General features: G+C 36.1%; 1 protein-coding gene and 2 long non-coding RNA genes across 3 annotated transcripts; all 3 read right to left on the bottom strand.

The window, feature by feature from the left end:
• Window positions 1–2,540: 2,540 nt before the first annotated feature.
• Window positions 2,541–6,649, bottom strand: LOC309495958 (uncharacterized protein). Its single transcript, XM_082165891.1, has 2 exons — window positions 6,524–6,649; window positions 2,541–3,497 (listed from the first exon to the last, which is right to left on the bottom strand). The coding sequence occupies exons 1-2, from the start codon at window positions 6,539–6,541 to the stop codon at window positions 2,844–2,846; spliced, it is 672 nt and encodes a 223-aa protein (XP_082022017.1). The 5' UTR covers window positions 6,542–6,649; the 3' UTR covers window positions 2,541–2,843.
• Window positions 6,650–9,289: 2,640 nt separating this feature from the next.
• Window positions 9,290–11,016, bottom strand: LOC309495351. The gene is made up of 2 exons (XR_014204626.1): window positions 10,949–11,016; window positions 9,290–10,378 (listed from the first exon to the last, which is right to left on the bottom strand). It is a non-coding gene; the product is annotated as an uncharacterized lncRNA (long non-coding RNA).
• A 2,241-nt stretch (window positions 11,017–13,257) lies between these two features.
• LOC309495954 lies at window positions 13,258–16,995 on the bottom strand. The gene is made up of 2 exons (XR_014204900.1): window positions 16,630–16,995; window positions 13,258–14,132 (listed from the first exon to the last, which is right to left on the bottom strand). It is a non-coding gene; the product is annotated as an uncharacterized lncRNA (long non-coding RNA).
• Between the last annotated feature and the right edge of the window lie 688 nt (window positions 16,996–17,683).

Here is a 17,683-nt window from a genome sequence, read left to right as displayed (position 1 = left end):
TCATTTTTTTATAATTTCTTCTGATAATCACATTATTAAAAAGTAATTTAAAGATACACTCTATGTAACTTTAGTTCTTTAGTAACTTTAGTATCTGTTTGCATACTCTTTTATCTGAAAAACAATGCTACAGTCAGTTATTTTACTTTGAAATGTGCGTTCAGTGTCGGAATTTTTTGGTCTGTGCCAATTTACCCTATTTTGAATTGGGACTGCAGTGCCCGTTTCAACCGCTAGCTATCTTACATACTGCCCCTTTAAACCAATTATAAGTGTTTATATTTTAGACCTGTCAGGTGCATAGGTCTGGTGTGGTTTCCACAGAAAATTGCGTCCATACGTCACTCGCCCGTGCGTGTCTCGTCATATCCGTGAATAGAGAACGTTTCTCTGGCTACTTTTTAACGGTGTGAGGTCGACGCAGAGATGGCATTACTGAACAGGTGAGTAAGGTATTTTATTGAACAGATACATTTAATTGCCATATGTAGCTCTCTAACAAAGTTTACTGTAAATCATTATCTGGGACATTCTACCAGAAACGTACATTTCCACTTTAAAAAATCTTGGGGGAAAAAATATATTTTTCTTAAATCTGAACGTTGAGACATATGGAGGACATGTTAAACTATGAGAAACACATATCATCCCATCTCAGCATGTTTTTATGATTAAATAAAATACATTTTTATACGCATTTCACCCCTAAAATGTCAGGCCCTGTCACAGACAAATTTGTATATGTTAGAATGGTTTCCTAATGAATTTCTTTGATACAGATAGCATTTTCTTATTGATCACATGTCCCTGATTGTATCTAACATGGTTTTATAATTCCTTTAAGAAATATAAGTAACTTTTCGGTCAACTGTAGTACACAAAATCACAGAATACCCGCAGGCACTCATATAGTTGTAAAATAACTACCTTTACATAGGAGATTTTTATAAAAACATAGTAGTGGATATATACCCCCACCTTCATCTACACAGTTAAAGAGATTAATTAATTAATATTTCCTCAAATAGTACACTTTTATCATAATTTCCTGTGTGACAGGACTGACCATGGCGTGACAGGACTGACGGTACTGTGACAGGACTGACTTTATGGATTTTGATGATGCAGAAAAAGTTATGTTTTGTGTTCTTTATTTAAGTTTTGATTGGCATTTCTTTTTTAAATTATTATTATAATTTTAATGTTAAAGTAATATTAGACTATGGTAAAATTCAGCCAAGGACATACATAATATTGCCAAAAGTATTGGGACAGCCCTCCAAATAATTGAATTTAGGTGTTTAAATCACTTCCATGGCCACAGTTGTATAAAAATCAAGCACCTTGGCCTTCATTTTACTATTGCATGCGTTAAATACATAACATATGCAATAAATGTAATAAAAAAGAACAATAACATTAATTTGTAAGGCCGTGTCACACAGGAATGTGACAGGGCCTGATGTGACAGGGCCTGACGGTTGGCCATTGTAAACTGCCATTACTCAGCCTGCTAGCATGCTAGCATAAAAACTGTTAACATGCAAGCAAGGAATTTCAATAACCTTTTTAGACATGTTTTGGATTTAAAACATTTTCATTATTTTCTGGAATGTTTAACCGTGACAGGGCCTGACCCTTTAGCTCGTCTTCCTAAAAAAAACATACAAAAACAAGCTTAAAATCATACAATTCAATGAAACAATTCAGCCTTAATCAATGTAAGCTTCACCTGGGTCAAATGATGTCACTTCCTCTGAGTGATACCCTTAAAGGTGTATTTCACACATTTTATGTAGAGTTTTATGTAAACGTGACAGGACTGACCAAAACATGGGGACAGTTGTAAAATAGAATTTATTTGTAGAATTTATATATAATTTTATGTTTTTGATCAGTTGATGTGAATGATAACAGCTTAAACTTGTTATTGATGAGTTTTTTTTTTTTAAATAACAGTTTGTAGCATAACAAAACTATGAAAGCTGTAGCTCCAATTTGGCTGAGGACAAGGGCATGGACAGGATTTGTAATTTTCAAAAGTGTTTTTAATAAAGAAAAAAATATCTGAGAACCTAATGAATGACATATTCCTTTACAGAACAACTCACAGAAATCAACTATGAGCCAGTTTTAGAAATTTTTGGATGAAATACTTTTTTATTCACTGTAACAATTCAAGGACAGATAATGTACGTTTCTGGTAGAATGTCCCATCTATTGTGAAGGGTCATAATTCATCTGCACAGTCACGCAAAGTCGAAGCACAACCAAAACAATGTTCTTCCGCAAACTGCATGCAGTTTTGTTTTTTAACGGTTAGAGGTTAAAAACCTCTAGAAATACACTGTGTACCTTTTATTTGTCTACTAATCAACATTATGAGTAATTTTTCATTTTAATTATTTTAGTTTTTTGTGAAAATTAAATGCTGTCGTTTGAACTCGGAAACTCACTTATTTACTCTCTAGTGGTGGCAGAGTGGTTGAACAAGCATCTCTTGTGTCCTTCTTTTACAGCAAATACCCAAACAAGACTAGTTTTCTCTTTTGCTTGCCTTTATTCACAACCAAGAGAAACAAAGTGACTCAACAAGCCAAAAATCGCAAGCTTATTTATGTCAAAATGCACAAAAAAGGTTAAGTTTACTTGGACTAGTTCAGTCCGTAGATGAGCACATAGCGAAGCACATAAATCTTTTACTGTTAGTGAAGCTAATCTAACTACTAAATCAAACGCAAACTGCTTCTAGCTGGTTTCCCCCATGCATTCAGTTGGGGCATTCTTGACCTTCTGCTGAACATCTCAGAGACTCCCTCCCAACTTTTCCTCATGAAATGATTTCAGAGTATAGTACAGCTACAGACACAGTTTCGAGATGGTGTATCTGTATCGGTATCTACAGTGTCGTAACTTCTCTTTTCAGATTCTATTTGCACCATCTGGCACGCAATCAAAGCTGGCTGTTTAGATGTGTTATCCTGATACCCAAGGCTCTGCAGAAAGTCCTCTAGATTTGGATATGATTGGATGATCTTCAGGAGGCACCTGGCGATATGAAATGTGGCGTATGGATCATAATTTGACTGATCAATGTGCGTGGTCAGGTACATTTTCCCAAACTTCCTCTGTCCGTGATCAGTGACGATGATGCGGTCCGCATTGCTTACGTCATGCCAGCTGGTGTTGTGTTTCTTGATGTAGTCCGGCAGCATATCAGCTCCTGGTGAATTCAGATTGCCCAGCAAATAGTAGTGAAAGTTCACATCTGGAAGAAGTTTCTCTTTATGTTTGATGTATCTGTTCTCAAAGTGGTGAAAGCCAAAGACTTCCTTCGCCGGGTCACACGCCAGGAACATGTCGCCATTGTCATTAACCCAGAGACAGTTCTTAGCAAACCAGTACAAGAGCTTGAGTCCATGTCTGGGCCAAGGCTGACCAAATCCACACTCATTTAGGTCTCTTATAGTTGTGATTTTTTCCGGCATGGTCTTCATCTGAGGGAGAGATGAAGATCAGATGCTACATTTACTTGTTTTTATTTGTACTCTCAACCTGTTACAGAGCTTGGCTTGACCTTAAAACAGCTATTGCAGACATATTAGGTATCAATTTCTGCGTTTTGCATTACCACACAAAAACAAAAAAAACATGTCATTTTTTTCAAGGGATATTTCTTTCAACTGTCTCCAAATAAAAGTATTTTTCAAAATTAGTTCATAAATTCAACAAGTGCATTTGTTTTAATTGTTCCCATGTCAGGTACAGTTGAAACACTCGTCCATAATGCATTAAAGTAGCCGAACCAAATATAAACAAATGTTGATTAAATAATAATTAATTAATTATTTCGCAATCTAAGGGTTTTGAAGTAGGTGTTTTAACATTCAACACCATTGCTTGATAAAACTTAACTGGTGTATTATGTTCGAATTCTGGGTACGATTTTTATGTTGGAGGTCAGATTGACCCTAACTGACTGGTATTCCTCTCGACTGGTTTAGATCGTATTTATCGGGTCGAAATTAAAAATGTGAAAATGTAATTAAATCTCAGATTACTAATGGTGTGCCTCAGGGCTCAGTTTTGGGCCCTCTTCTATTTATTATTTATCTATTATTACCTTTAGGACAAATTTTCCGCAAATTCGGTATAAACTTTCACTGTTATGCTGTTAACACCTAGCTCTATATGTCTTCAAAGCCTTTTCAACGTTACCACCTTCCTCTCTTTTGCTTTGCTTATCTGAAATTAAATTGTGGTTTACATGTAATTTTCTTAAGGTTAACAATGAGAAGACTGAAATTTTATTAGCAGGCACTAAATCAAAATAGCAAAATTATTACATTGACTATTGACAGTTCCTGTTATCTCTCTTTCTCTGAAGGTTAAGAGTTTGGGTGTCATCCTTGACAGCACTTAATCTTTCGAGGCACATGTAAATAACATTACACGGTCAGCGTATTATCATCTGAGAAATATTAATCGTCTTCGACCATCTCTGTCCTTGTAAATGCATTAGTTACATCTTATATTGGCTATTGCAAATCTCTTCTCAGCAGCGTTTCACAGAAACTTCTTTACAAACTTTAAATGGTCCAGAATTCAGCAGCCCAGATCATGACACGAACACCGTTAATTGAGCACATTACTCCAGTTTTAAGGCAACTCCAGTTAGATATTGGATTCAATTTAAGATTTTACTTTTCACCTATAACACTCTCCATAATCTAGCACCTTCATACTTACGTGAACCTCTTAATTCGTAAAGTGTCCTTGAGTGTCTTGGAATGCACCCATAAATAAAATGCATTATTATTTATTAATAATTGGATCCAATAGAATTCACGAAAAATAACACTATGAAGAACATTAAAAAACAAAATCAGGTAAAAACAGTAAATACTTTAATATTAATAGTTCTCACATATTACAACAAAAATAAACACAGGAACAAATTATTTGAAATGGATTTAACAACTATTTTTTTTAACCATATGTTTAAAAATATATATATATATGAGTATTGTAAAAAAAATTTAATACATTTAAATTCGATTTTAATTTTATTTTAAATGTTTTTGTTTTATTTTTGAGTGCTTTCCTGAAACAAACAATAGAGCATGACGCTAGCAACGCCAAAATCATGTTTTGATTCTTAACGAAATTAAAATAATTTAACTGAAAAAAAATTATTGGATAAAAGTGTCTGCCAAATGCATAAATGTAAACTTAAATACCTTCAGAGGGTAGTTGAAAAACTGATATAAAATAAGGCATCCATTTTTTAAATTTGACTTTGTGTCTGTGCAGCTGTGGTTAACCATTAAATTGCGGGTCAAATTGAACCGAACACATCAAAATTGTCCGAAATTCTGTACACGTTCCACAACACCTCATAGTGTCAAAAGTTTGCAGGCATGTTCATGACCCTAAATGAGAAATTGTCACAAAATTTTAAAAACATATCCTAGGTTAATCAGAATTTCCGACAACTTAATTTTGTGTTGCAGGTTAACCCTGTAATGCCTGAGATATGAAATAATAGTCAGAATGAAAAAATATTTTTCTTTAAATGAAACATGCAGTTCTTGAAACTTTAGACAAAATATTAAAAGACAACTTTTATATTGAGTGTCATATTTGATACATCAGCTTTTATGACTCATACATACTGCATAATATAGGAGGATATGAAGCTCATACTCCTCAAAACACCTCAATTTTATTCAGAGGACCCCAAAAAAATGCAATCCTGTGTAGTTGCTGACAATTATGGCCAAAAAGTAAAATGAAATTATGATAGCTTGTAACAGACTACTTATCTGTTCTGTTCTACCTACAAAATGCATATCAGTATCACTCTATATATCACAATAATGTTAGTTATTTAAATATTTAGTTTTATGATCAAAGTGCTGTAGTTTTAATTGTGGGATGGGAAAAATAATGCAATGCTATGCAATGTGTTTAAAAGATGAACAAATACACATTCCTCAAAAGCCTGATGGATCACATTTCAACATGATTTTCACGTTGCATCAATCCAGTTAGTGATCATGAAATATTACTAACAATATAAAAGTTATCCTTATGTCCACTTGATACAAATCATTAAAGAATTCACGACCTGACATTACACTGAAAGGCTTTTACGTGCTAAAAAATATAAACTATATCATTCAAACGACAATGGGTATTTAGAAGATTGTGTGCAACAGGATTTTCAACAAAGTTTTGATTGTGTCGATAGTTTTGAGGCCTTAGAAATTTGCGCATCAGATATGACACAGTAGGGCTTTATAGGGTTCATTTGAATCAAAAGATAATATACATAATATACAATTTCTGAACTTTATAAACAGAGCTTACTAACAACAGTATTTTGTGCACTTATCACACGTCACACATGTCACACATGACCGATCTTGCAAGAATCAAATAGCAAAAGTTGAGTTACAACTGAAATAATTCTTTGAGTGTGGACAAAAAGATAAAGAATAAAGCCCAAAGGCGACTGTACCTCTTTTTTATTAACCATAGTTATTTTGTGGAGAAATCTCCTGCTGTTTTCTGCCTGCCCAGTAGTGAAGGAGAGGAAGAAGAGAAGCTCACTGTGGCAGGTTAAACGAAAGAGAATGTAATTTGAGACTTTCTGACTTCCTCTAACTGTTTTGTGTGGGTGGTTTATTTTGAAGCACTACGTAACTTACTGAATACGGAGCAGTATGTACTTAAAAAAAAAATATATATAAAACCTTTTCAAACTATAGTATATTCTATTTTTCACATGAGCTCTTTATTTTGTATGTTAAATTGAGTGTTGTCCAGTATGTTTTTTCCTTTCATGTTTGAAATCAATTTTAAATGTCTCAGTACGGTTGGTAAAGTGGTCTTAGTTTCACCGCAGTCCCTTGTATTATGAGAGAGATTGTAAACTCAATTCTGTTCTCCTTGTGTTAGTAGTGTCCATTCAAAATGTCTGATAATCGTGGCCTTTTGAGCCCAAAACAATTCCAAGAATATCTGTGTAGTAAATATTTACCACTCTTTTGTTCTGGTCTTGGTATTTAAGGGAAAGTGGCAGAACAGTCAGGGGGGATTTTGTAACCAGAAAACCCCCACGCAGGGCTGTGTCAGTTTCCTGAGTCCTGCACTCAGAACACACACACACACACACACACCACTGTGTTGCGCGCTGTCGGGTAGGCCTATACATTTCTTGTTTCAAATTTTCTTGTTTTCTCACATTCAAATTTGTAATTGTTTTTTTAATTGTAAAAACCCCAAGTGTGCCACACAAGTCCTGAAAAGTGAAGCCAAAGCGCCTCGATCGCCCCCAGGTAACTGGATGCAGTATAGGTCATAAACCCTGCCATTTCCATGTGATGTAATGAACGTGAGACAAACTAAACAATCAAATTACACCTTCAAATATTTTTTTTCCCAAAGATGGTTTCATTTTAGGTCGTTTTTATCACTCTGATGTAAGTTCAAGAGTTCGTTCTTTAAATAAGTTTGGTTTTAGTTAGTTATGTGATGCTATAAAAACGGGGATGTGACGTCATGATTGACAGCTTCTCTAAACGAAGCAGTCACTGATGCACCAACTGACTTTTTTCAGGATCTTCAGGAGGAGATTGGAGCTTAAACTTTAATTTCTACGGGTGCTTCTCAATATCCCTCCTCGTCTCCTCGCTCCTCCGTCCTCCATCCTATGACCTGGAAACCGATCGAGCTCAGCCGTCTTGAAGGACATCTCAATTCTACAATTGCACCGCGAGAAGGCGAGGATCGAGGAGAGGAGTGAGAAGGCTTCCAGAGGAGTCATGAGCGAGGATGCACAGGTGTATCCTATGCGGAAGTGTTTTATCGACTAAACGTGACCGCACATATAAATTATCCTTCCCCTTCACATCGGTCACAATGATTTTAATTTATACTTTACCTTTGCAGTTTATATAAACCACACATATCTTGCTTTATTGGCAGATCCTATCTTGGCAGATCCTTTGAGCGCTGCTGATGACGCAGTGAAGTGACGCTCGAGTGATCAAGAATATTCCACTGTATAAATAAGCTTTCCTTCGATTTCTCTGTCCTCCTTTTTGACACCAGTTGATTAGTGTTTAAAGTAAATGATGGTAAATCGCTGAACTTCACGACACGTGACCCTACAAGAGTGATTACTGATAGGCTGTCTGTCACCTGCAAAAAAAACTGATGTTTTATAGATGAAAAAAAAAATCATCCCCTGGCTGACGTTATTACTTTCTACTCAAGGCCCTTGACAGAAATGTAGTGGAGTAAAAAGTCTGATATTTGTCTTTCAAATGTAGTGAAGTTAAAGATGCTCAAAAAGTGTACTTAAGTAAATGTAGGCCACTCTGTTACTGTCCACCTCTGTTTTTACAGTCTGTGTTAAACACATTGTGCTCATAGAAGAACACGTATTATAGTTTTTTGTGCTACTACTACATGTACACATTGAGTTTATTCTTTAAGGCATGTTTGGTTGGATTAAAGTGAACCCTGATGCGATTGCTCTATTATTGCGTTTCATTTGAATAAGTGTGAAAGCTGCCATCTGAACCCTATAGCAACAAACAAGCGGAGCGAGACGCTGAAAAGATGAGTCTCCGTCCTCTTTCAAACCAACTCTGGTGCGGTTCGACTGAAAAGTCGTGTGTGTGTGTGTGTGTGTGTGTGTGTCTGTGTGTCTGTGTGTCTGTAACTGTAGTGACAAACAGAAGTGCATCAGTGTGGAAAGAGAATCTTATGCAGAAACACATTAGTGCCGGTGGGACAGTTCATTAGGGGATTTACACTAGCCTAAATTTACTTTATATTAAACTGTATGATGGGCCTGTGTTACATTTCTCACTCATATCAGAGTTCTGTATGCTTGAAATATCTAAACGGATTAAAGTGCTGCAGTGATGATGTATTTTTGTAGGCCAACTCATCTATAGGTTCACATCACCCTGGTTCTCTCAACAAAAACCCAACAGGATTTTTCCATTGGCTTTTAATTGGAGGGTAGGCGATATTTTATTTGTATTTTTTTCAGAAACAATTTTTTGTTATGCTGGTTGAACGTCTCTTCATGTGCATGTGACCCAGCTGATATAAATACTTGTAAAGCCAATGTCATACAATTAAATCTTATGCAATAATATAAAATGTTATGTTATTAATAACTGTAAATTAAAATCTCCAATTACTGGAGGGAACATTTTCTGGGTTCTCTTGTTTTTTAAAGCCAGTAAATGATGACAGAATTTTCATGTTTGGGTGAACAATTCCTTTAATGCAGTGAAATTAGACACAATTAGTTCAACAATGAACATTTCAGTAAACAGACAGAACACACTGCATATTATTAATTACAGCGATACACGAAGAATCATAAAGCTTCACATCCACCACAAAGTAATGACACAAAAGAGCCATTTATAAGACCCAAATCAAGCTACTCAATTCAAATCAATGAATTTGTTATTGGTTATGAAAATTCCAGGAAGACATTTGCTGTGAAAAGCATTGTATTTTAGGATGAACAGGAATGTTTGATTTCAATTATGAGTGTCTGTAGGATCCAGACTGCAGATAAACACACACACACACACACACACACACACACACACACACACACACACACACACACACACACACACACACACACACACACACACACACACACACACACACACACACACACACACACACACAAAAAAGCACACACACACACAAAAAAGCACACACACACACAAAAAAGCACACACACACACAAAAAAGCACACACACACACACAAAAGCACACACACACACACACACACAAGCACAAGCTCAACGCCAATTACGACGCTATTAAATCTTAACTTCTCCAATGAAATCTGACCATTCCATGCTTTTAATTCTCCTAATGAGGCCTTGGCTGATGCGGTAGGTGCTGTTCTTATCGAAGCGCCCCCTCCCTAAGTGATGAGTCACGTAAATACTGTCAAACCGTTTGCCATCCCAGTCTGACTCGACTGAAACAACAATACGATCTGCATTGCTTTCACGCACATCGGGGTCGTAGTTCTTAGTGACTAGATGAGACATGTTGCCTGGATGGTGCAGGTTACCCACTTCATAGTACGGTAGGTCAGAATCAGGAAGAATGCCTTCCCTGTTATGGAACGGATGGAAACCAAAGTCTTTATGTTCCGGGTCGCATCTCTGTGCAATCATCCTGTTGTTGCCATCTATTTCAACACATTCATCAGCAAACCACCACAGCAGAGCGAGGCCATGTCTGGGATACGGCTGGCCATACTCGGTGTCTCTCAGATGGGACAGTTCATTCAGTGTTCTCAGTCGTACCATTCTGTGTCTGAAAAAAAAAAGCAATAAATAGTAATGAATACAGTGAAAATGACATTTGTCTGGACTTTATCTCGAACATATATCACTATATAGCCTATTACTTGTAAATATATAAGTATGACGGCGTAATATGTAGTCTATATTTAATTTATTAAATGTATTTATATTTTTTATATAAATGTTTGTTTATATATTATATTATGTAAGCCTATTACTAATATAATAATACATATTTTAATTTTGATATTATAAATAAATAGAACAAAGTAAAAGGAGACAAAAACCAAATGTAATTGCCTATTTTATATTATTTTACTTTACAGCCATTTTCAATCTAGTCTGTTTTATTGGACCAACAAGTGGACACAGTCGGTTTCATTTCTCAGTACAGTTGGTTATACAGCCCATATATGGACTACAGAATGCAAGTCGCCGAGAGGATATCGACGCAAAAATAAAAGCACTGTTTGGTGTAATTTCATAAAGCGTAAAGTTTAAAACAATCCTATTATGTAATAAAGATGGTCTTATTAAGAAAAAGCAATACAAATCAGTAAATCAGAACAGAATACTGTACCTTGTTCATGCGCTGTGAGAAGATCTGCATCTGTGTAGCTCACGTGCTCCTTTTATTCTTCATGTGTGTAGTAGTGGGCGGTGAAAAACACACGTACAGAAACTTACACTGGATTTGGATAATTATAAAGGGAGGAACTAAACTACACTGGAATGTCAACCAAGATTTGAATAAGAAATAACAGGGTAGTCTTTTAAATTACCATCTAAAATTAAATGAATATAGGCTATATTTTGTTAGAGAAATTAAAACGGGTACCATTTCTTTGATTCAGTCTTTAGTTGGGGAAAATGTTTTTTCGTTTCTCACTGTGTTATTAACAGATGGTTTTTGTTGTTATTGAAGGAGTGTTTACTTTCTGTACTGCAGAATAGCTGGGAAAGTTAAACAAAAGCAGACTGACAGTGATCTGGGTGTGTCTATTGATGAGACATGAGAAAAACACTTAGATATTTGTATATTAATAGAGGCATAGTGTCATGCAGTCGAACTAATATTAAATGTTAAAAAGTGTTTACAATCGCCATAGATAGGCCTATAAATGCGGAAATGCAAATACATAATTGTAACATAAATTAAAAGGTTAGTTGTTGCTATTGTTTTTTTGATTCAGCTTAGTCTTTGTAATGAAGAACTATTTACTTTCTCTAACTGCAGAAGAACAGGGGAATAACTGGGAAAATGAAACGTAAGTATTCAGTGCATAAGGTGCGATACTAAACAGGACCACATGGAGATACCAAAAGACTGCATATAGATACTATACGAATTTGTTCAGAATTACTAAACAGAAAAATACAAATGAAAAGCATTCTGAATGTGTTCCTCTGTCAGAGTGAGTGTTCAGTCTGTGTTTGAGTGTCAGATGCCCATATATGCACATAAACAACACAGACCCTCGGCAACTCCAGCAAAACACGCTTCTTCTGCAAGCATCCATTATAAAACACTCGCCAGACGTGCGGACATATTAAAATGTGCTCGTGAAAAAAATACAATGTTAGGGATCACATAAATGCTGTGAAACCTGTTCCACCTTGAGTCAAAGGAAACAATAATGCGATCAGTGTTGCTTTCATCTGACCATCCTGTGTATTTCTTAAAACTCACTAGTCGTGCTACAGGTGGTGTGTGTGTGTGTGTGTGTGTGTGTGTGTGTGTGTGTGTGTCTAACTGTAGTGATGAACAGAATTGCATCAGTGTGGAAAGAGAATATTTTTTAGAAACACATTAGTGCAGGTGGATGAGGGGATTTACATTAAATCTACTTTAGATTAAACTGTATGATGGGCCTTGTTACATTCTCACTCTTATTCAGAGTTTTTTGTTATGCTGGTTGAATGTCTCTTCACATCCTGGTAGAAATCACTAAGTTAAGTGGTCTAAATGTATATAGTGTCTGTGGAAGGCGCAGGACCATGAAATGTTCGTCCAATCATTGCATTCGGTCCGAATGCAGTGATACGATGTCCTATCTGCCTGTCAGCATGTATTTCCATATCTCCACGCACTTGCTCACTCATATCACACGTCATCAGAGCGGGAAATGCTATGCAGAATTAGACAGACGTCAGTCACTGAGCAGCGCAAACGAAACAGCAGCCGTCTTTTACAGTTCCTCCTGTACCAAAACAACCAGCTGATGCTGCGATCACACAATAACTGCTGTAATTTGGAAGAGATGGAACCCCGTGACATTATACTCGGAGCGGTTCGTGACTTGAATTTGTGTTTCCACTGTATGTCAACACTATTAACGCTGAAATGAGTCTGCAGCAGTCAGGTGGTACAGGTCAGTGCTCTTAAAGTTGTTTACGTTCATTATTATTGAAATGTTATTTGCTTTGAGACACAAGTTATTAAAACACAATCTCTCGTGATGCTTTTGTTTGCTCCCTGCTGTGTGTGTGTTCATGTGTTTTGAAGGAGGCGTAGCTTTGGAGACGCTCTGAAGGGAGGGTGGGATTTTACGCTGGCTATTTGAATTTTTTGAGCTTGTGTTCACCACAGACCTTATTTTAGGCATTCAACCAAAAACCCTGGATGATGGAAACGGAGGTGCTTTAATGCTACTTCGTTTCTGGGTTTGGGCCTACAAAAATACTCAATCCCTGCAATACTCTAGAAGCATGAGATGATCGACACGAACATGTGCATGTGACCCATCTGATATCAGTGTCATTCAATTTAATCTTATTATGTGATAATAGTAAATGTTATTAATAACTGTAAATTGAAATCACTCTTTTTACTGGAGTGAACATTTTCTGGGTTCTCTTGTTTTTGAAAGCCAGTAAATGATGACAGAATTTTCCTTTTTGGGGGAACAATCCCTTTAATGCAGTGAAATTAAACAGTTAATTAAACAATAAAAAGTAAACAGACAGAACACAATGCATCTTATTAATTACAGCGATACATGAAGAATCATAAAGCTTCTCATCCACCACAAAGTAATGACACACATGAGCCATTTATAAGACCCAAATCAATTTACTCAATTCAAATCAATGCATTTGTTATGAAAATTCCAGGAAGACGTGCCATTAAATGCATTTATTTTGGATGAACAGGAATGTTTGATTTCAACCATGTGTGTCTGTAGGGTCCAGACTACATAGATAAACTTTCACACACAACACAAGCTCAACGACGACCACGCCGATTACGGCGCTGCCGGATCTTAACTTCTCCAATGAAATCTGACCATTCCATGTTTTCAATGATCTCAATGAGGCCTTGGCTGATGCGGTAGGTGCTGTTCTCATCGAAGCGCCCCCTCCCTAAGTGATGAGTCACGTAAATCCTGTCAAACCATTTGTCATTCCAGTCTGAATCGACTGAAACAACAATACGATCTGCGTTGCTTTCACCATCATCGGGGTCGTAGTTCTTAGTGACTAGAGGAGACATGTTGCCTGGATAGTGCAGGTTACCCACTTCATAGTACGGTAGGTCAGAATCAGGAAGAATGCCTTCCCTGTTATGGAACGGATGGAAACCAAAGTCTTTATGTTCTGGGTCGCATTGATGTGCAATCATATTGCCGTCGTCATCAATTTCAACACATTCATCAGCAAACCACCACAGCAGAGCGAGGCCATGTCTGGGATACCCCTGACCAAACCTGGTGTCTCTCAGATGGGACAGTTCATTCAGTGTTCTCAGTCGCACCATTCTGTGTCTAGAAACAGAAAGAAAGAAAAAAAGTAATAAATCGGACTGGACTACAGTGAAAATTACATTTGCCTGGACTTTATCTGGAATATATTACTATATAGGCAATAGCCTATTACTTGTGTTGGCTATATCACAAGTATGGTGGCGTAATATGTAAGGGATAATCCAAGGCTAGCTGTGCATTAACAATTTTAATGAACAACGTGGAGGCAAAGAATGTGAAGTGGAGGGTTGCCTCCACAAAGTGCATTCAAATCGTTTAATGCACAGCTAGCCGGAGATTATCCCGCTTATACCATGGTCATTTGCCAGCACTGACAACTTAAATCTGTAATTGTTGTTTGCAGCGCAATATTTGACCAGAAGGGTTAGGCTCGTTAGATCTAGCAGCCCACTTTGAATCAGACACACATAGAGATAAAGTAGTGCGGAAGATTACATTTATTTGAATGAATGAATTGACCATATACACACGTAACATATAACTTGTATGTTAACATATAACATGTAACATATAACATGTAACATGTAAAAAAAGCATCAGCACACTGTAAATTAAAGATTTATTGTGCACTTTAGTTAGATTCATTGAACAAAATGGGATTTTTTTACAAGCGAGAAATCAATGAGCTTGCGCTAAACTGACTGAGAGCTTCTTATAAAGGGAGGGAGAGCACAGTGCTCGCTTTCTGTGTAATACATTCACAATAGAATTGTGTTTTTCATGACACTTTGTGAGTACTTAATACTTCACCTTGACACAATTTCTTTCTAAACATAGTGATTTTATAATGTTTAATTTTTTTTATGCCTTTTTATTTTAAATGAAAGTGTTTCTCAAATGTTGTATTTACATCTTGAAACCTATTTACAAATGGAGACGATCTCAGAATAGATGAACAAATAATGTTTTTGGCAAACAATTTTTTGCATGTCCAATTACAGACACAGAGTTTCTTATTCCAACGTTCCCATTAGCTTCGTCTTTATTGCAATCATTAAAACTGGTTCATTGGCAAATTAGGTAAGTGTGATAACTCCATTAAAATATAAATACAAAATTAAAAAGTCAAAACATTGATGGTTTTGTGTCGAAATACAGCGAATACAGAATGACGGCTAACAGTTCACCGGAAATGCCCAAGCTGGCTTTTGGAAACCAGGAAGTAACCGTGCATATGGTCAATTATAGCATTAAATTGAATTAATTATAGAGAGAAAGAGAGAGACCGTGAGAGAGAGACAGAGAGATGAGATATGCAGACCTGGCTGGGTCTTTTCAGCATCTCTCTCTGTTAACACAGAAGCTGTGAGTTTAATTTCTTCAAAATAGTAATGTAACCTCATCGCTGCTGAGGAATATATTACATTTACATTTATTCATTTAGCTGACGCTTATATCCGAAGCGACTTACAATTGCTATATATGTCAGAGGTCGCACGCCTCTGGAGCAACTAGGGGTTAAGTGTCTTGCTCAGGGACACATTGGTGTCTCATAGTGGATTCGAACCCGGGTCTCTCACACCAAAGGCATGTGTCTTATCCATTGCGCCATCACCACCCCTTATTATTAGGCCTGTGTAGTGATTCGGTAGTGAAGGTATTTTATACTAAAAGTTGTTGTCAGCGTTGATAAGTTTCTGTGCTCCTGAATATTTCTGTATGTGCGCAGTACAATCTCTGAGTGATGAATATATGTGTGTGTGCTTCAATGTAAACAACGTGAGTAATGTTTGTGTTTTTTTTTTTTAAATAAATGTTTATTTTATTAATAATATTATGCATTATATGTATAATATGTAGCCTAATAATATATATTTTTAAATTCAGAGGGACCATAATAGAGTACCAAAATAAATCAGCTGTCATTCATTTTTTTAATAATTCTCCAGCATGTTGACCACAAACTTTAGTTCCTTGAAGAACACTGAAATTAGATGCAATATATGCAATATTTTGCTTTCAGCTTGGCACATATTTAAAATGTGTTCTGTGAGTTTATTCAGATTTTTTTATATTTTCAGATATTGATCATGTGATGAAAATGTAAGTTAAACTGCACTAAACACAGATCCTCCAAGAGCCTGACAGTGAGCTCAACTCTTCATCGAGTGAATTGCTCTGTACTGATTTATAAATAAAGAACAAAGTAAAAGGAGACACAAACGAGAACCAGTAAAGCAAAATTTAATTATTTAGTCTATTTTATTTTTGAATCTAGACCGTTTTATTGGAGCAACAAGTGGACACAGTAGGTTTCATTTCTCTTTAAACACACACCCACAGCACAGCCCATCTGGACCACAGACTGCAAGTCGGAGATATCGACGCTAAACAGTTTTCGACGCCACAGTTTTTTGACGTTGTTTAATAAAATAATTAAAAGGCAACATCCGGCGTTAAGTTTAAAATGATAATATCTATAATATAATGCAATTAAAATGGGTATTATTAAGAAAAAGCAATACAAATCAGACAAAAAGAACATATAATACTGTACCTTGTTCACGCGCTGTGAGAAGATCTGCGTCTGTGCGGCGCACGCGCTCACTTTATTCATGTGTGTTAGTGGGCGGTGAAAAACACACTAACTTGGACCTTAATGCATTATTATCAAGAAAGATTTATGTGGAACTAGACTTATATAGTTAACCTAAAGTTGAAAAACAAATAATAGGCCAGTATTTTATTAAGTAGGCTAATTGTTACAGAAATTAAAAAGGTTCCAGTTTTTTTCTTTTCTTTTTTTTCTTACAGTTCTGAAAGTAAAAGATCGTATATTTGTTTTTACTTTCTAAAAGAACAGAAGAATAAAAGTGACTGCATGTATTTGTACATTTGTGCAAACATGTGAGTCTGAGGTGAATAAATAATAAACACATTAGTTCTTCCAGGGAGGGAGTGAGAGGTCAGCTGACTATGTAGGAAACCGAAACTGAAGCAGAGAGACAGCAGTGGGCGTGTCTAAGAAGATCATATGAGCAAACACGCACTGCACTAGACACACACAAAACTAGATATTTGGCCCTGAATGCATCATTAATAACAATGCATATTTGCTGATGTCACTGAACTAATAATAACTCGATATTAACACACACTTGTCCTACAGGTTGAACGTGTGTGTCTGTTGCTATAGTGATAAACAGAAGCCCATTAGTGTGAAAAAGAAACTGATACAGCTGAGATGGTTCATGAGGGGATTTACATCAAATCTACTTTATATTGAACTATAATGACGCGCTTATATTCAGTTTTCATATTACATTTTATTCATATTAAAATAATCAACAGAGTTAAGATTTTTATTTCATAACACAAATACATACAATCTATATTTTTTGGAGATTTGATACTACACAGGATATATGAAATATGTCAAATAATAACCAACACAACAAGTTTGAACACAGAACTAAAGAAGCTTAATCACAATAACTAAGACAGTGTGAGGATGCAAAGTTATCAGATTTATATACATCTGGTCCCTTTTGACTATTTGTTTTCATCTTTGCAACGATCATTCAAAAGAGAGATGGAACGCTCAACATCGT

The sequence above is a fragment of the Leuciscus leuciscus genome (assembly GCF_965113295.1).
Source record: "Leuciscus leuciscus genome assembly, chromosome: 3".
NCBI lineage: Eukaryota > Metazoa > Chordata > Actinopteri > Cypriniformes > Leuciscidae > Leuciscus > Leuciscus leuciscus.
The sequence above is the reverse complement of the archived record's forward strand: the minus strand, read 5'-3'. Positions and strand labels throughout refer to the sequence as shown.